The 19,960-nt window shown below is 41.5% G+C and overlaps 1 protein-coding gene across 1 annotated transcript in view; it reads right to left on the bottom strand.

Annotated features, from left to right (window-relative positions):
* Positions 1-18,722, bottom strand: part of NEK9 (NIMA-related kinase 9) — a 59,692-nt gene extending 40,970 nt beyond the window's left edge. Inside the window, exons 1-7 of the mRNA XM_006884671.1 lie at positions 18,343-18,722; positions 12,498-12,675; positions 10,171-10,226; positions 9,575-9,645; positions 8,472-8,577; positions 6,198-6,329; positions 2,270-2,380 (exon numbers count right to left, since the gene is read on the bottom strand). Coding sequence (XP_006884733.1) covers positions 2,270-2,380; positions 6,198-6,329; positions 8,472-8,577; positions 9,575-9,645; positions 10,171-10,226; positions 12,498-12,675; positions 18,343-18,555 — 867 coding nt within the window. The 5' untranslated portion in view covers positions 18,556-18,722. The remainder of the gene's footprint in view (positions 1-2,269; positions 2,381-6,197; positions 6,330-8,471; positions 8,578-9,574; positions 9,646-10,170; positions 10,227-12,497; positions 12,676-18,342) is intronic.
* Positions 18,723-19,960: the final 1,238 nt, after the last annotated feature.

The following is a 19,960-nucleotide window of genomic DNA, read 5'->3' as shown; positions in this document are numbered from 1 at the left end:
TGTTTCTCCTTGGAGGCTAGGATTTTGAAGCTCTGTCTCACATACTTTGGGCACGTGGCCAGGAGGGAATGATCCTTGGAGAAGGACATCATGCTTGGAAGTGTGGAGTGACAGCACAGGAGACTAAGACTCTGGATGAAATGGATTGATACAGTAACTGGGGCAATGGGGGTTGTTGTGTCAGAACTAGTGAGACAGGATAGGGAAGGGTTCAGAGCTGCTGTACATGAGGTCACTATGGGTCACAAGCTACTTGACTCAAAGGCATGTAACAACAACAACAACAAAATGATAAGTTGTATAATGTTTGATTGATTGTTTTTTATTTAAACCTCTTCTTTAGAGTCAACAGGACCTGGTGGAGGGCCTTTGTATTTAAGTCAGTTGGGCCTGAAGGCCTGCGGCCTTCATGCCTAGTGTTATTATATTTTGGAGGAACATTCTTCTAAGTGGTATAGCACTGGTCTGTGCATTGCTGTGCAGAGGTAACCTGTGGTTGCTGTGATGTTGAACCCTGTGCCACTACTGTGTAAAATGCCATAATGGTTACCCATGGTGGACTGTGTTTGGTGGAGCTCCCAGATTAAGACAGGTTTGGAAACAGGAGTGGCATCTACTTCCTAAACAACATGTCTCAGAAACTCTATGAACTTAGAGAAACAACAACAATTATAGAACAGGGTTCAGGTCTTCTGTTCACAGGGTCGCTAAGAGTCGTGCCCAACTTGATGGCAAACAACAACATACACATCATATAAGAATCAACAGGAATGTGTTACAAATAGAGACTTCTGAGCTTCCTCTGTAGAATTCTGATACAGACGGTCTGAGGTGGAACCCAGGAAAATTCTTTTTTTTAAAAATTTTAGTATTTTGTGTTTGTGTATGTGTACTGTCAAATCAGATCTGACTAGTACAGGAGGAGATTGCCTCTCCTTTCTTCAGCAAAGCATTTGGTGGACTCGAACCACATGCCTTCAGGATTGTAGCACTGCTTCTTCCCACTAGGCCACCAGAGCTGCCTGAAGCTGCATTTTTAAATTGTACATCCTAGTTCCATCCTCCTCTGATTCTGATGCCATGCTTCTTAGACCACACTTTAAGCTACACTGCAAGGCAACTATGAACTACAAACATACTACACATTAATAACAAAAAAACCCCAAACCTAATGCCATTAAATGGATTCTGATCCAATTTAGCCTGTAGGACAAAGCAGAATTACCTTATAGAGTTTTTAAGACTGTAAATCTTTAAGGACGCAGATAGCTTTCAGCTTTCTCCTAAGTAGTGGCTGGTGGTTCAAGCCTTCTAGTTAGCAGTAGAGTGCTTTAGCCATTGTATCACCACCATGCCTTTCTATACATTAAAATGGGGAAAAAATAGCCAACATTATCAAACTGAATCTGATGCACAGCAAGCCTGCAGCACAAAGCCGAGTTGCTGTACAGAGATTATAAAGCCATAAACCTCTGTGGAACAGCCAGTCTCATCTTCCTCCTTAGGAGCAGATGGTAGGCTTCCATCACTGACCTCTGTTGGCAGCTGAATATCTTAACTACAGCCCCACCAGAGCTTTCTATACATTAAGAACTCTGAATTATCTGAGTGTAATATTAGAAAATCAGTTACATAAATTCATTTTTATTGAAAAATAATGAGCACCACTATACAAATATGTAAATATTAATACAAAGAATAATAGAATTTGTTGGCTGATGTACACAGCTATCTAAATTGCCAAGTTTTATGGATACAGCCTATTTTAAAAGGTACAAATCCATCCTACTCTGGAGAAGCTCTGGTTTTCTATAGGTTCTGGTTTTCTATAGGCTTAACCATTATTAAGTATTATCAAGTCCAGTATAACTCATAGCAACCCTATAAACAATAGATCTGAACCCTGTCCTATCCTGTGCCAACCTCACAATCTCTGACACAACTGAGGCCCACTGCTGCAGTCAATCCACTTGGTTGAGGGTCTTCCTCTCCTTTGCTGTCTGTCCACCTTTCCAATCACGATGTCTTTCTCCATGGAACAGCCTCTTCTAGCAACATGCTCAATGCATGCAAGACAAAGCTTCCCCATGCTTACTTATGGAAGCAACTGGCTTCACTCTCTCCAAGATGTATCTGTTGGTTCCCTTGGCAGGCCATAGATATTCAGTACTCTCCTCCAACACCACAACTTAAGAGTTTATCCATCGTATACAATAAACACTAAGGCTGGAGGGGAGACTAATAAATTAAACATGTAAGCCTCACCTACCTGGTCCAGGCATGAATGAACCATTTGGATCAGTTCCAAAGAATACTGGCTTGAATCAACTTCCATTGCACGGATTCCTTGTACAATCTTCACACACAGGTTGAGTGGATTCTGTAAGAAAATGTTGATGCTGTTATCTCTTGTTACATAAAGACGAGTTTGAAATCTATCAGTAAAACAAACCCATATTCATTTTTGTTGCCTCAATTTCAACTCACAGGGACAGTCTTATCATGTTTCTGAGGCTGTAAATCTTTATCTGAAGAGGCCATGTATCTTTTCTTTCATAGAATGGTTGATGGATTCAAACTGCTGACCTTTTAGTTAGAAACCTAACACTATGCCGTCAAGGTTCCTTCAGTATGGATTCTGAAATGTCTGAGATTATTTCAAAATGGTTAACAGTTGTGTATTAGGTCTGATTTCTTTACTATTAGTATGTATAATCAAGAAATAGGTAGACATGCACTGTTGTTATCAGACTGAAGGACGCCAACTGGGCAGTTTTGGGGTTCAATTTTATGACTCTGTGGTAGTTATGAGTTGTAATTGATGTGACAACATCTAATAACAGTAACAATAAAAGTTGTACAGGCTAAACTCTATTGCAACAGACAAGATGGGGAATAAGGATGATGACAGGAATAACATCATCAACTTTAGGTACCAAGCAGGCATGTTCCATATGTGCTGATCCTTCATAATCCTCACAAACACTATGCAAGGAAATCATCATGTTTGTTCATGTGAAAAAAAGAGGCTCAATTTCTTTCTACTATTTAAGAAAATTAGCTCATATGCAAGAATGTCAGGATTTAGAAAAAGAAACAGGTTTCATGAAAGGCACATTTCTATTATCTTTCATTTTCATATACATTTTTCAGAACATCTCGGAAAAAAAGATGATAAAGAAACAGGATTAAAGGGATGGAATGATTTGCCTAAGCTTTCACACCTGGGTTTTTTTGGATCCTAGATATAAATCCACTTTGATTACTTAAATAGTGTCTGCCTCATGGGCCAGAAGAATTAGCATCACTTGGGAGCTTGTTACAAATACAAAAACTTCACCCTAGTACTTCATGAAGAAGAATGTGACATCAGGATGGGAGGAAGCCTCAATAACCTGTGTTATGCAGCGGACACAACACAAGTTTATAATCTTTCTTGTTAAAAGTGAGCAGACCTTGAAACCTTGCTACAGAAGATGAAAAACTATAGCCTTCAAAAACAGTATCAATATCAAGAAGACAAAAATTCTCACCATTGAGCAGATAGGCAACATCATGATATTCGTTGTTGTTGTTATGTGCCATCGAGTCGCATGTGACTCATAGTGACCCCTGTACAAGAGCCCTAAACGCCGTTCTATCCTGTGCCAACCTAGCTGTCTTAAACACATTCATTCCCAGCACTCCACTCACAGAATCGATCCGTCTCATCGAGGGTCTTCCTCTCCTGTACCGTCCCTCAACTCTCCCAAACATGATGTCCCTTTCCAAGGTCCAGTCCCTCCTTGCAACATGCCCAAAGTATGCCAGACGAAGCTTCAGACTCCTTGACTCCAAGAAGCATTCCGGCTTCACCTTCTCCAGGACAAACCTGTTTGTTCTCCTAGCAGTCCATGGTATATTCAATACTCTTCTCCATCACCACAATTCAAAGGCATCAATTATCTTTCTATCATCCCTATTCACTGTCCAACTCTCTGACACATAGCATGTAATTGCAAAGACTACAGCCAGGATCAGGTGCACCTTAGTCTGCAGCCTGACATTGCTCTTCAGTACTCTTGAGAGATCCCTCACCACTGACTTTCCCAATGCAATTTGTCTCTTGATTTCCTGGCTGCTGTTACCAAAAGTGTGACTGTGGAGCTAAGTAAACTAAGACTGTTAACTATCTCAATCTCTTCATCATCCACACTGATGCTGCCAATTGGCCCAGTGGTGAGAATCTTTGTTTTCTTGATGTTGAGCTTCAATCCATATAGGAGGCTGCAGTCCTTGACCTTCTGCAGCAAGCGCTTCAGGTTCTCCTCAGTTTCAGCAAGCAGGGTTGTGTCATCTGCGTAACACAGGTTGTTGATGACTCTTCCACCAATCCTGACGCCACATTCCTCCTTGTACAACCCAGCGTCTTGAATGATCTGTTCTGCATACAGATTGAAAAGGTATGGAGACAGAATACATCCCTGATGAACCCCCTTCTTGATTTTGAACCATGTAGTGTCTCCTTGCTCTGTTCTGACGACTGCCTCTTGGTCCAACTATAGGTTTTGCATTAGCACAACCAAATGTTCTGGGATTCCCATTCTTCTCAGAGTCAGCCACAGCTTGCTCTGATTCACAGTCAAAAGCCTTTGCATAGTCAATGAAGCACAGACAGACATTCCTCTGGTATTCTTTGCTTTCTGCCAAGATCCATCTAACACTAGCTATAATATCCCTAGTACAATGACCTCTTCTAAATCCAGCCTGCACGTCTGGCAGTTCTCTGCTGACATATTGTTCCAAACGTTTTTGGATAATTTTCAGCAGAATCTTGCTTGCATGTGATATTAATGATATTGTTCAATAATTTCCACACTCCGTTGGGTCACCTTTCTTTGGGATGGGAACAAATATCGATCTTTTCCTGTCAGTCGGCCAGCTGGCTGTCCTCCAGACGGAGAAAAAACTGAAACTGTCAATGGCTACATCTTATTTGGATCCACCATCAACACCCTTGGTACTAGAGTTAAGAAATCAAATAATGTGTTGCATTGGGGAAGTCTGCTATCAAGGACCTCTCCAAAGTACTGAGGAGAAATGATGTCAGTTTAAAGACTAAGGTGCTCCTGATTTATTCAGGTCATAATATTTCTAATCACTTGTTATGCATCTGAGAACTGAACAATAAATAAGGATGACAGAAGAATCAATACCTTTGAAGAAGAGTACTGACTATCCCAGGGACTGCCAAAAGAACAAACAGATGTCCTGGAGAAGGTGTACCCAGGGTGCTCCTTAGCGGTAAGGCTGGTGAAGCCTCATCTTACATACTTTGGGTATGCTATTTGGAGGAGCTATTTCTTGGAAACGGACATGCCTGGAAAGGTGGAGGGTCAGTGAAAGAGAGGAAGACCCTCAATGAGATGGAATGACACAGTGACTGCAGTCAGGGGTTCAAGTATGTTGGAGACGGTAAGGGTAACACAAGATAGATTCATGATTCAGGTCTCTTGTTCACAGGGCTGCTGAGTCATACTTGACTTGATAATCCCTAACAAGAGTAACAACCCTAGTATTAAAAGAATCTACACTTTAATAAAACTCTAGGTAATTTTTTTTTAAATCCATGTGAGAAACATTGCTTTAGAAGCGGTTTTTACTTCAAAAATAAATGACAATTTAAAAAAAAATTTTATTATTTTTTGTGTGTACCGTCAAATTAGATCTGACTGGTACAGGAGGAGATTGTACCTCCTTTTCCAGCAGAGCATCTGGTGGATTTGAACCATGTACATCTGGGACTGCAGTGCAGCTTCTTGCCACTAGGCCACCAGAGCTCCCTATGACAACTTTTTAAAAAAAAAACTATCAACGCACTTAAATGGGTCTTATACAATTAGTCTTAGCTTAAAAAAAAAGATGTACCTTAAATTCAGAATGAAATTATAGATACTAAAGCATCACATAGTTAACAATACAGTTTAATAAATATGGTTAACAAATTCAAACTCAGTGCTCAAGCTACTTATCATTCTCATGGTGTATTCAAGTAAGAGTAGTGTTGGGCTACTGTAGTTCAATAACAAAGTACAAATTCAGTACCTGAATACCGGCTATTTGTGCCTTGAGTTACTTTTTTGTTCAAGTCAGAAGCATGGGTATAAATGAAGTTGATTTTCTTTTAGAAGGACAATATGGAGATAATACATACTTACCGTTGCATCAAATGTCCTCTTGAGCGTTAACAGTTCAAAAATAACGCAGCCTACTGCCCAGATATCAGATTTGAAATTATATTTCACTCCCTGGCAGAGCTCTGGAGACATATAGTATGGAGTTCCCACAAGCTGCATAACAACAAAGAAACAATCAAAGGATAATTTCGTTTCTGAGATAACTGTATTAACAATTCAACAGTGAAGTTCAATTTCTCAGTGAGAATAACCATAAAAAAATTCATCAACAGATCAAAACTTATTTTTACAAGGTGATAGTACTATAAGAAGAAATCTTATTTCTACCAAATTTCTTGGCATAAAGGGATAATCTCTGGGGTTAAGGCACTGTGGTAAACTGGGAGAGGTAATATCTCTTTGATTGCTAGATCACAAGGTTTGAGGTCTTCAGGGTCCAGTGAAGACTTCCTACAAATGTATAGTGAAGCCTATGGGAACTGAGACTTTATGGACTGTCTTGTTTTTCCAGGTCTTGGACGTTTTCTGCACTTGACAGTTGCCACTTTATTACTGCTCTCTATACTGTGGAAAAGAATGCAATTGTCCTTCTTTTTTCAAGGTAACTTTTTAGTTCCACCTTTTTCCTACTATATAAGTATCAGTTTACCAACGGGAGGAAAAAGCCCCCAACAGTGGCAATGGGGAAGATCAATCAAATGAAGTTAAAATTTCTAAGTAAAATGTCCATAGTAAGATAAACCTTTTAAAAATGTACCAATGTGGCATTTGTACTAGTTACACTAATATAGCTAGTTAATTTCTTCCAAATTTGGATAAAAAGCTTTCTTATACCAGATGCTCCGCTGGAGAAGGGGAATTTCCTCCTGTGCCAGCTGGATCTGAACAGACAGAAAGGGGAAAAAAAGTACTTTTTCTAACTTCAAGAATGGGCTTAGAAATAAAGGAACTGAATGAAAATCAGGCTTTTGTCAAGATGATGGACAATGAACTGTCCCAGCAGTTCTAATAAATCTGACAGCCATCTTTAATCAACAAAAAGCAAAGACATTTTCAGATGGCTTACATGGAATTTTAAATATTTCATTCCTTGCATATAACTGGTTATAATAATAGTCAAGTCTTGCTTTTTATCAGATTGTTCTTGATGAAAAGAACCCATATAAGGACATGATTGCTTCCTTAGAAGCTCAATTTGGCCACCAGCACTCAAAAAGACTAAGTCCCTGAAGCAGAGACTCCCAACCCTGGTTCATTAACATCCGTAGACGTTTCTAAATGGCTTGCAGGCATATCTTGACATTATCAAAACACAACATCAAGACAGAATGATTTAATTAACTTACATCCTTGAGTTCTTTTAAGGGCAGAGTATTGTGAAGGCAGAGGAGTAATAATTGAGCTTTACAATTCCTAAAAAGATGAGAGCTTACTTGTTTTAAGTTATATCAACTCTTTATCAATAGTCTGTCTCAAGATCAGGTGAGAAGGGAGCCCTGCAGTTCAGACTGTATATGGTATTAAGACAAACTGTTCTCTGGCATCAGTCTTTATTTATAATATAGGATTTTCTCTCTGAACAAGAAACATGCAAAGAAAACACAACCAAGAGAAACACTGCATCCTGAGCTTACGCATTAAGTAAAAGATAAAGTAAGATATAATATAGCTCCCAGGCTAAGAAAAAACACACACCAGAAAACATCTTGAGGCTTGCCTAGTAGACAGAAAGTTATGCTACCAGGCCCAAGGTGGGTGATTTTAATCTCCGGCCCTCAGGTCTGGTTTAAATTGTTTTTTGTCAAACATTCTTCTAAGTGGTATAGCACTGGACTGTCCATTTGCTGTACAGAAGTAATTTGTGGTTGCTGTGATGCTAAACACTGTGACACTGACGTGCCAAATGTGATAATGGTTACCCATGGTGGACAGTGTTTGGTGGAGCTTCCCAATTAAAACAAGCTTGGCAGCAAGAGTGGCATCCACTTCTAAAATGGCTTGCCTCCAAAAACTCTATGAACAGTGCTCAGGTCTTTAGTTCATAGGGTCGCTGTGAGTTGTCTACGACTCGATGACACTTAACAACAACAGTGTGAGTTAAGGACACCTATGATGGCAGAGTTAAAAGGTGAACAGTGACCCTGCTAGTGAGCTCAGGAAAATGACTTCTGAGGAGTTGTTATATAAATATGGAGAATTTGCAAAAATTCTGAGAACAGTGTGCACAACTTAGGGAGTAGAGTTTTATTTCAGTGCCAAAAAAAACACGTTAAAACAAGGGCAACATCTACTCACCGTCTCAGCCATGGAATATTCAGAATTAAGTTTCTTTGCGAGGCCATAATCTCCAAGTTTGATCAGGTTTGCTTTGGTCAAAAAAATATTTAACGTCTTTATGTCTCTGAAAAAGAAATGGTATATATTAAACCCATATAGTCAACTATTTTATCCAATCCCAAAACTCATGCAGGATTATTATAAAATAAAGATGAGTGTGACACCACTGCTCAGATTCTCTTCCAGGAGCCCACACTTTCCAATCAGGGGTCATCATTTATATACACAATTAGACAGTGGAAACAGACACTTAGGAGGGAAGCAGGCAGAGAATAAACTTTTCGAAGGTTTCACAGCACAGAAATGTCTCCCTTTCTACTAAAGCCAATTAAAATAGTTGAAAGGGTCACATGAAGAAAATCATGTTCCAAGTAACCATCATTCCTGAGACACACTGCTAGATTCAATGATAAAGGCAATTTTAACACTTGGTTCACTGTCAGAGTTTCAAATAATCTGTTAGGGCAAAACAACAGGCTAGAGTTGAAGTAGGCTGTTTAGATTATCCATTATAAGTCTCTGGCTACTTTTCTAAAGATTAATTGGCCATGTACAATACAAAATAAATTATGCCTTGTTCATACTCTAGCTTATAATGGCCTCTGCTATGACCACAAACAAATGTACTCAGGAAGATATGAAAAAATTTGACAATTAACTATGAAAAATAAGCTTATTTAAATTAAAAGAATATACAACTGATATTTTATTTTCATTATAATTATTTTTATGTAATTACTGCCTAGACAAATATATTACTGTGAATTCTACACAATCAAGTTGCACTTCTAATAGTGATTTGTAGGCTTTGTGGATGAATTGATAAACTGAACTTTAATATGTCTGCAAAAAAATGGTTGAGAGGTATTCAGGTATTGAGATTCTTCTTAGATCACAAACATGGTTTAATCTCAGGAAGTGAAGATAACACCCCCTATTACTCATTCTTTCCTTTCTAAATTACACAAAAGGAAAAGCTTTCATCAAGAAAGTAAAAGTACCAGGATGGGGGTCAGACTGGTGGGAAGGAGCTGACCCTTTAAACTCCATTCACTTATTACCTATGTAGAATTCCAGCTTTATGGATGCAGCTCACAGCTGAAACAATCTGAAATAGGTACCACACCACCATCTGCAGAAATGAAATAAATGCTATTTGGGTTTGGATGCAAACAAACAATAAACTTCCACTTAAATAAATACACATACATACACAGACAAAAAAACATAGGATGTTGCAACCAGATGTTATGGTTTACTACAACTTGACATCTCTTGCCTGAGTAGATAAAGAAAAGTAGTAGAAATAAGAAGAAAAAGGAGGTCATCATAAAATACAGTATGGTTTGTGGAAAGCAGCTTTGGGGAATGAAACACAGGAATAGTGCAAAGGTATAGAAAACTGGGCATACCAGTATGTAGTAAGAGAACCAGGAAAAAACCCAGAGAGAATCATGATGTGGAGGTAAAATGTTTAGGAAGCAGATATAGACAGCTTCCTTTCTGGAAGTTTCCCTTTTCATGAATATCAATCAGAGCCTGGAAAGAATCTGAATAAAAGGGAAAAAACTCTTTACTGTTGAAAGAGTAAATATAGAACTAAAGTGCAAGAAGCACATTTTATAATTCTGGATTTCTTCTACAGAAACATAATTACCTCTTCTTCAAACAACTTGTCCTTCTGACGAAGGATTTTGTCATACAGGTTCCCTCCTGCAAGTAAACCAGAAAGAGGACTTATTCAGAGACAGTCTGAAATGTTTAGCAGCTACGAAAGCCTGGGTCCTGGAAGTAATGAGGTAATGACAAAAGAAAATGAGAGGTTCTGCCTCCATTCCAAAGAAAGCCTCTTCCCTTCTTGACTCTTCACCTAGGAACAAAACTCTTCTCATTTCTCAAGGTCTATATCAGAAATATCTTTCAAAGAGTCTCCTTCCTAAAAGAAAAAGCCCAATTAAAAAAATGGGAGGTGTGCCATTTTAGAGAAGAGGAAGTAAAAATCACTTCTAGAATTTTCAATTAGTGACATTTATTGAGTGCCTCTGAAATCAGATTATTTTCTCTGCTAGAACTTTTTATTTTACTTTGTTATTTTTGTGCGTGTGTACCGACTGGTACAGAGGGAGACTGTCCCTCCTTCTCCAGTAGAGCATCTGGTGGATTTGAACTGTGCACCTCTGGGATAGAACTCTTTTTTAAGGAATCTGCAATATATCTGTAATAATTCTTCCAGTGTGACTGCTAGAACAGCAGAGTTACACTTGTGATGCACTGCTTTCTATACAGAAGGTACACGTGTATATCATTAACAACTTCTTTTTCTACTTCTCATTGAAAAAGTTTTCCCAAATTTGGAATCTACTCATAAGTTGCTTCCAATCATTACTCCCTTTATAAATTCCTTCCAGCTGAATTTACTTCTTCCTTTCCTTTTTCAAATTCTTTTTATTAGGTGCTGTGGAGTTGACATTAACACATAATACAACATCTCTAGACCTTGCCTGATGCTGTGTCATTTTTAATCTCTACTGTGTTTAAGTCTATTGTTGCTGTCACCATGTCAATCCATCTCATTAAGGGTCCTTCTCTCTTTCTCTGACCCTTCACCTTTCTAAAGCATGATGTTCCCTTCCATGATGTTCCTTGGACTAGATTCTTCTGCTATGTCCACAGTGTGAGAGACAAAGTCTCACCACCTGTGCCTCTAAGAAACACCTTGGCTGCACTTCTTCCAAGTATCAGGTATTATAGACTATAAAACATCAAGCTTTGTCTAACTTCCTACTTGCAACTCTAAGTCTTGGCTAAGTTTTACAACTTCTCTTCCTGTGCAATTTAGAAACTCAAAGTTTCAATAAGTGTATCATTTTCTTTAGTTCCTCCTAACCACAGAGGAAGTTAACTTGAGGCTTAGGTTACTTCAAAATCTCTTATCACAATTTCATACAGTTAGGGTTAATCAGAATCTGAAATAGTCCCAACACTGCGCATCTAGACAAGAAAGTCAGAGATCTAGAGCTTTCTCTTAAAGAGGGAGGTGAAAGAATATGCTCCAATCTCCTTCGCATGCACCTCGCGAAAAGATTTTGGTGGTTTTCTGGTGCAATAAGAAGAGTAATAGCTAAGTACTGTATGTACAAACACTGGCTAAATATTAATTCATTTACTACAATTACCCTAGAAGACAATATTACTAACAAACTCTTTGGGAAACTGAGGAATAGGGAGATTTAAGTTTTTTGTCCAAGTTTATAGTCCTTAGGATACGGATTGAGAGTATTCTCTTAAGAGGTATGTAAAGCTGTTATCTTATCAAGCAATGTCCAAAGAAATCAGACAAACATAAATAAGGTCAAGCTTTACTATGTATCGTTTTTAGTCAGTTAAGATTTTTTTTACCAATTTTTTAATAGAACTGTTAGTTTCAGCTAAAGTCAATATAAGCATCATCTGTAAGAAAAAAAAAATTACCTGTTAAGATTTCTCTGAAACTGTATCAGCAGGACTAGACCACAGTTGCTAATGTCTGACAAATGTAATTTCATGAAAAACAAAAGCTTTAAAAATGAATATAGGCGAGCTCTGGTGGCCTAGTGGCAAGAGACTGCACTGCAATCTCAGAGGTACACGGTTCAAATCCACCAGATGCTCTGCTGGAGAAGGAGGAACAATCTCCTCCTGTATCAGTCAGATCTGATTTGACGATACACACAAAAAATAATGAAATAAAATTTTTTTTAAAAAAATGAATATGAAATCTAACTGAAGATAGAGCTGTAATCACAGGGAGAATTTAACTATACAGAGGAAAAACAATTCCCCTTATTTTGTACATTATTTCAAAACTCTCCAGGACTTGAACCATTTGTCTTAAACTCTAGCAAAATGTTTACGATTTTCATACCATATATGCCTTTTCTTTTTTCTCCCCTCAAGGTAAGCATGACTGTCTTGTTGGAGGAAGTCTCCTGAATTCTACCTTACCATTACAGTACTCCAGCTCAATCAGAAGGGTGGTGTTGTCCATGAAGTGATTGTAGTAGGCAATAATGTTGTCGTGCTGCAGGAGCGCCAGAATAACAATCTCATTCAAGGCATCACGACGCTCCTTCTCAGACAGTCGGGTCAAATCGACTTCCTTCCATACAACCAGTGAGTCATCCTACAACAAAGTAATAAAGATGTAGTGCTTTCCTCTCATCTGGCAATGAATGAATCCACATTAGGCTGACAAACCTAAGCGGGCAGAGATTGGCTTCTTTTAATCTTTCCTTTAAAAGAACCATGAACATCACCCAAAACAGGAAGATGTTGTTACTCTGCTGCCCACTTAATCTGCATGATGTCAGTTCCAGGTAAAAACATGGGATGGGAACAGTCATGTAAATGGAAACTACTGGTCTCTTCCTGTTCAGCGTAAAGAAAATCAAACACTTAAGGAAACAATCAGTCCAAATGAATCACATGAACCACAGCTTCAACTTGTTTAGAAGCAGAACCCAGTGCTGCCCTGCTGCCTCCCTCAACACCTCCGATGAAGAACACCATGAAAGGTCCTGGACAGACTGGCACAAATACTCCCATTGCCTCCAAGGGAGAATCGACTCATAGCGGACCCTCTGGTGATTTCTGAAGCTGTAAAGCAAATGGGAAGTTCTCTATTGTTCTCCCACTGTACAGCTGGTAAATTCAAACCACCAGAGAGAGACCTGCTGCTTTAGGATTTGCAGTACAACTCCCTACCAACTTTCCCACCAAAGCATTCATGACATCTAAGTAGAAAAAATTTCAAAAAGGATGAGATTTAATGGTCTGACAGAGACTGAAAGAAACCCCTTAAGACACCCTTCAAACCGGAACCTACTTCTTGAAGACCACCTTTCACACAAACAAGAGACAGGTCTATCAAGTGGACAGTAACACGTGTGGAATGTTCTCCCCAAAACAATCAACCACATAAGACCAGAGGGACAGGATTTACCTCTGAAAAGGTTCAAAAGGCAGGAAGGTGCAGGAGAAATGGGCAAAGAGAATTGGGAAAAGGAAATGGGAGCAGAATAACATTGTTACATTGTTGTTATGGTTATGTGCCATCAAGGTGCCTGCCACTCATAAGGTTCCTATGCACAACTGTTCTGAAGCCTGCCCTGTTCTGAGCCAGTCTCACTCTGACACATCTACTCCCATTACCCCAGTTACTGTACCATCTCATCCGGGGTCTCCCTCTCCTGCGCTGTCCCTCCAACCTTCCGAGCATCATGTCCTCCAAGGACGTCTTTTCTGGCCATGTGCCCAGAGTACATGAAAGGGAGCTTCAAAATACTAGCTCCAAGAAGAAACCTAGTTTCACCCTCTCCAAGACAGACCTATTTGTTTTTTTGGTGGCCCATGATATGTTCAAGCCTCTTCCCTAGCACCAAAACTCAAAGACATCAATTCTTCTTCCGTCATCTTTATTCACTTCACTGTCCAGCTCTCTGATACATAGCAAATAATTGCAAAGACCATGGCCTCGATCAGGTACACCTTAGTATCTAGACTGACACTGTTGCTTCTCAGTACTCTGAAGAGGTCTCTGACAGAGGATTTACCTAATGCAATTTGTCTTTTGATTGCCTAACTACTGGTGCCAAAGTCGTGTTACATTAAGGGGGCTGTAATTGTCATGAAACAAAAATGTATCTAAATTGCTGAAGTTATCAAGCTAACTTTCTCTGTTAACTTTCAATTCAACCACAATGAAATATTCCAGAAACAAATCAAACAAACAGGATATGGGAATACACCTCCAAGGTGCTGCTGAAAAGCACTATGATGCTACTTCTCATGGTGAGGACTGTGGTTGTTAGGTGCTGCTGAATCGAGCACAACTCATAGCAACCTTATGAACAACTGAAGAACTGAACCTTGCCCCATTCTGTGCCATCCTCAGCATCTCTGAGATATATATATATATATATTCAAACCCAGTGCTACAGTCACTGTGTCAATGCATCTTGTTGAGGATTAGAGTCTTCCTCTCCTATGCTGACCTCTCACCTTCCACAGCATGATGTCTTTTCCCAAAGAACAGCCTCTTCTACCAACATGTGATGTCCAAGATATGTGAAGCAAAGCTTCATAAACAATCCCCCAAGAAACATTCTGGTTGTACTTTCTCCAAAACATATCTGTTTGTTCTTTTGGAAGTCCATGGGATATTCAGTACTCTTCACCAACATAATAGATTTTTCTTCTATCATCCTTATTCATTGTTCAGCTCTCAGATGTATAGGAGACTGGAAAGGCTGTGGCTTGACTTTGGAGAGGTGCCTGACAGTGGACTTTCCCAATACTTTAAGTCCCCTGATCTCCTGACTGCTGGTACCCCAGATACTGACTATGGATCCAAGATGAAATCACTGACAATTTCAAACTTTTCTCCTTCTATTATGATGTTGTCTCTTGATCCAGTGGTGAGGATTTTTGTTTTCTTGATATTGATATGTAATCCACATCAAAGGCTGCAGTCCTTGATCCTCTGCAAGCGCTTCAGGTCCTCCTTATTTGAGCAAGTAAGACTGTATCATCTGCATAATACAGGTTGTTGATGAGCCGTCCTCCAACCCTGATACCATAAAAGTCCAACTTCTCAGATGATATGCTCAGGCTAAGACTGAAAATGTATGGAGAGAGGCTACAGACCTGACATACTTTTCTCTATTTTAAACCATGCAGTGGTTCCATGCTCTGTTGATCAAGACAACAGCTTCTTGGTCTGGGTATACATTTCACGTAAGCATAATGAAGTCTTCTGGAACTCCCATTCTTCTCAAGGTTAACCATAGTTTGTTATGATACATATAGTCAAATGCTTTTGTATAGTGAATTTTTAAAAAAAGCAGAAATCCTGGTATTCTCTGCTGTCAGCCAAAACCCATTTTGATCTTATGGGATTATAGGAGGGCCAGAAGACTGGAGAAGTAGAGAACTGGAGAGTAGTTTCTTGGTTGTTGTGGTGTACTGTGGAGTCAGAGCTGACCCACATCTGACCCACCAGCTGGGTCTTCAGAGGCAGTAAATCACACAGGAGACTGCCTGCCTGCCTTTCTCCTGTGAAGCAGTTGGTGGATTCGCACTGCAGACCTTTGGGTTGGCAGCACAATTCCTTACCACTAAGCCACCAGAGCTCTCTTTCTATAGCCGACCATAAATTTTAAAAAAGAAAGTAATTTGCTTTTACAAATTTAGACTTCATTTTCTAGATTGTGTTTGTTGTTGTGAGCTGTGAGGAAGTTGATCTTGAATGTTGACCCTATAACCAATAGCATCAGGCCTTTTACTATCAAGTGCTTAGATGATCGAGGCCTTTCTTCCTAGTCTTAGCTTAACACTGCTTCTGAAAATGGTTTCACATCACAGCAATGAACTATCATGGAAGGCAAGAATTCTATCATCGAACCACAACTGCCCTCAAGGGCTGAATACCCTCCCTCACTCTGACCTACTCTAGAACTGCGCATCTTGTGTCATACTTCCATGCTGTGTACACGTTCTCTTCTACCCATGAAAACTTAAGTCCATTAAAAAAAAAATTTCAAAAAACTCCACAAAGCTCATGTCCAATGTCTACTCCCTTTTATGATGTCCTTAATTCTTTACTAGCACTACTCCCCAACCCAAGATCCCTGCCTGAATTATCCTCTCCATCCTTAAACCCTTGGACTTACCCTATATGCACATAAACCTGACAATGAATTAAAAAAAAAAATCCAAGGAATAAAACTAAGACTTTATGCCTCTGAATTACGGACAAATCTGTTTTAGAAGAGGTGCAGCCAGAGTGCCCCTTACAAGTAAGAAGGGCGAGGCTTCATCTCATATACTTTGGACATGAACATGCTTGGAAGAGGGTAAGGGGGAGACTCTCCAATGAGACGGAAATTGACACAATGGCTACAACAATGGACTCAAATATAGCAACTCTCATGAGGACGACACAGGACTGGACAATGTTTCCTTCTGACGTACACTGAGTACCTGAGTCAGAATCAACTCAATGACAGCCCACGGCAGCATCCTTAAGCAATGGCTGGGCCAGCCCTGTGTAGAAAGCAAAACTCCTTATGGCACACTGATTCAATGTAACCATTCTCTTCATTTGAAGAGCTCATACAGTAAAACCATCTTTGTCCAAATAACTTACATAAAAATAGATATTACTGGGGAGCTCTGGTGGCCTAGTGGCAAGAAGCTGTACTGCAATCCCAAAGGTACATGGTTCGAATCCACCAGATGCTCTGCCGGAGAAGGAGGGACAATTTCCTCCTGTACCAGTCACATCTGATTTGACGGTACATGCACAAAAAATAATAAAATAAAATTTAAAAAAAATAGGTATTACTTAAAACTCTTTTTTCCCACTAACATGTTCACTTGGTTCCAACTGGGCTCTACCATGATAACATGAGTGGTGGCACTTACAATCAAAAAGAACACTTAACAAATATCCTTACGCAACCAACTCTTTCCTTGTCCATCTGTCAGCCGTCAGTGTGCTGGCCTGAAACACACATAAGAACTGCAGATGGATCACTGAGAGATGAATTCCCTACAAAAAGATCTTTAGTAACCATAGCAGAGTCTCACTAAATGTCAAACTATTCTAAAACAACAATAACATACTATGACAGGTTTGGAAGCAGGAGTGGCAACCACTTCCTAAACAACATGCCTCCAGCAACTCTTAAGAACTTTGGTAAGTGTTGATAGTTGTAGAGGGGCTTCAGGCCTTTTGTTCACAGGGTCACTGTGAGTCCTGCTTGACTCCAAGGCAATCAACAACAACAACATCATTCTAAACGTGGTATTAAAAAGCCTTTTGTCATCAAGCCCAGTCTGGGGTTAGTTTTGGAAGCAAGAGTTACCACTACAGGGTTGTAGGTCAGTGAGCACCCTTACGCTGGAGTTCAGGGGTGATCTGCGAGTTCCTTAAAGGACGTGTTGTTGTTGTTGTTAAGTGCCGTCGAGTCGCAGGCGACTCATAGTGACCCTATGAAGGAGAGTCCTCGACGCTTGGGTGCCTTTCATCCTCTCTCCAGGTTCATAGGGTTTCTGGAGGCAAGCTATTATGGAAGTGGATGCCACTCCTCCTTCCACTTAAAGGATGTAGACAGTTCAAATATAGACTTAAAGGGACTGCGGATGGGAGTTTACTTTGAGCCCATAAGGTTTTCAAAGATTCCTTCGTCCAAAGATTAAGCACTATTGGCTTCTAACAGCAAGGGAGTATTTCTTGTGCATGAATACTACCAGGTAAATACAGATGAAAAGTCCACACAGTACTACTTCCCAGTGACCTTCCAGAACCATCTCCGACTGAGTATTCCTAAGTGAACTGGCAGACAATGCACACGCGGAGCTGTCACCGGTGTGGGCCCCTGCAGCCAAGCCCTTCCTTAGCCTGCCCTCGCCGAGAGGAAGTTTTGCTAATACCGCACACTCGTGCACCATTTTAATTTGCAGACTGCACATGACACTAGATTCTTAAAAAAAAAGATCTTTAAAAATAATAAAGGTCATGACGACTGTTGGTGAAAGGGGTCATCATTTCTAGAAGATGGGGAACTGAGGTTCGCTGGGGTTCGGGGACTTGCTCGTTTGTCCCGCGCTAAACAAAAAACCGAGCCAGTGGGAAAAGCAGCGACAGAGGGTTCCCCGTGCACGTGAGGAGGAGGAAGAGGGGGGAGGAAAGCCGGGGACGCGTGGCCTGCGGGCGCCCCAGCACCACGCGGGGCTGCGGACGGCGGCGGGGCTGCGAAGCGGGGTCGGGAGGGGCCGGGGCCGCTACCTCGGTGCGGCGGTACAGCGTGGCCTCCCCGAAGGCGCCGCGGCCCAGCACGCGGATGGGGATGTAGTGCAGCTCCTCCTGCTCCGCCGCGCTGCCTCGCGGCCCTGGACCGCCTCCGGGGCTCGGGCCCGAGTCCCCGCCGCCCCCGGACTCGCTCCCAAAGTCCGAGTTGAGAGAATCGCAGTGTCGCTCGTATTCGCCCAGGACCGACATGGCAGCAGCCGCGGGCCTTCGGGACCAGCCTGCGGGACCGACCTGCCGGCCCCACTGCGGCTCGGGCCGCGCGGCAGCTCCCTCGCTTTAGACACCGGCCCACGGGTCCGCCAGCGTCGTAACCCCGCGAGGCTCCATGGTGGCGCCTTTCCGCCGACCCGGAAGCACTTCCCCGCGCTTCCGGCCCCGTTTGGTTTGCCGTCTCGGTTAGTCCGGCCGCTCCGGCATCCCGCCTTCGGGGCGGGCCATGGGAGTGAGCCCTTGAGCTCTCGTCGGCGACCGCGTGGCGCTGACTTCGTGGTCCTGGGGGTTCCTGCTGGGGTCCGGGCGGCCCCGCTGGGGTCTTAACGTGGCTGCGACTAAACCCCGTGCAGCTTTCAGCTCCAGGGGTCACCTTGTCTCCTCTGGGCGCCAGGTCCATACCTCCGAAGCATTGGTTGAAAATGCAGCTGCTTCCATGTTGGACAGCTCTCTTTGCTTGAATGATACTAATTATGTTGTTATTAGTTGTCATCGAGCTAATTCCAGCTCTTGTCGACTCTATGTTCAGAAACACATAGGGGGAGCTCTGGTGGCCTAGTGGCAAGGAGCTGCAACTATAATCCCAGAGGTGCACGGTTCAAATCCACCAGATGCTCTGCCGGGGAAGGAGGGACAATCTCTTCCTGTACCAGTCAGATCTGACTTGACAGTACACTCACACAAAAATAAAGTAAAAAAAAAAATTTTTTTTTAAAAAAGAAAGAAACACATAGGTCTCTAAGGTTTTCGAAGCCGTGACCTTTGGAATGCAGATTGCCAGGCCGGCCCTCCGAGGCGCCTCTGAGACACATTCAGCTGACAGTGGAACCTCTTAACTTTGTACCACTCACGGAAAGGAATTATGCTGTTGTGTGCCGTCACACTGCTGACCCTCCAGCAGATTTCCTGAGGCTGCAAAAATCGCACGGGAAGAGATTCCCCTTCTTCCTCCCTCAGAGCACCTGGAAGATTCAAACCAGGGCCTTTAGGTTGGTAGTGCACCGCCTTATCCCTAAACCATCAGAGCACCCTAAAGGAATTATGTTGTTGTGTGCCATCAGGTGGGGACTGACTCTTAGCTGACCCTCCACCGGGTCCTCATAGGCAGTAAATAGCACGGAGGAGACTGTCCATCTCTCTTCCTTGGAGCAGCTGGAGCATTTGAACCGCATGTGTTTGGGGTTGCAGCTCAGCTTCTTACCTCTAGGCCACCAGAGCTCCCTACACTAATTATAAGAAGCCAAGATTTGGCTGTGTTATCCCAGCCAGACCATTCTTTCTCCCAGAATGACCCTGAGATGTGACCTACCACCCTCATTCATGCATTGCCAAAACCAATTTCCCAAATAACATGACACATAGTGTGTCTTTTATAAAAATTTAA

The sequence above is a fragment of the Elephantulus edwardii genome, unplaced genomic scaffold (assembly GCF_000299155.1).
Source record: "Elephantulus edwardii isolate Elephantulus edwardi_28Jun2011 unplaced genomic scaffold, EleEdw1.0 scaffold00037, whole genome shotgun sequence".
In the NCBI taxonomy this organism is placed as follows: domain Eukaryota; kingdom Metazoa; phylum Chordata; class Mammalia; order Macroscelidea; family Macroscelididae; genus Elephantulus; species Elephantulus edwardii.
This window is presented reverse-complemented; position numbering and strand designations above follow the sequence as displayed.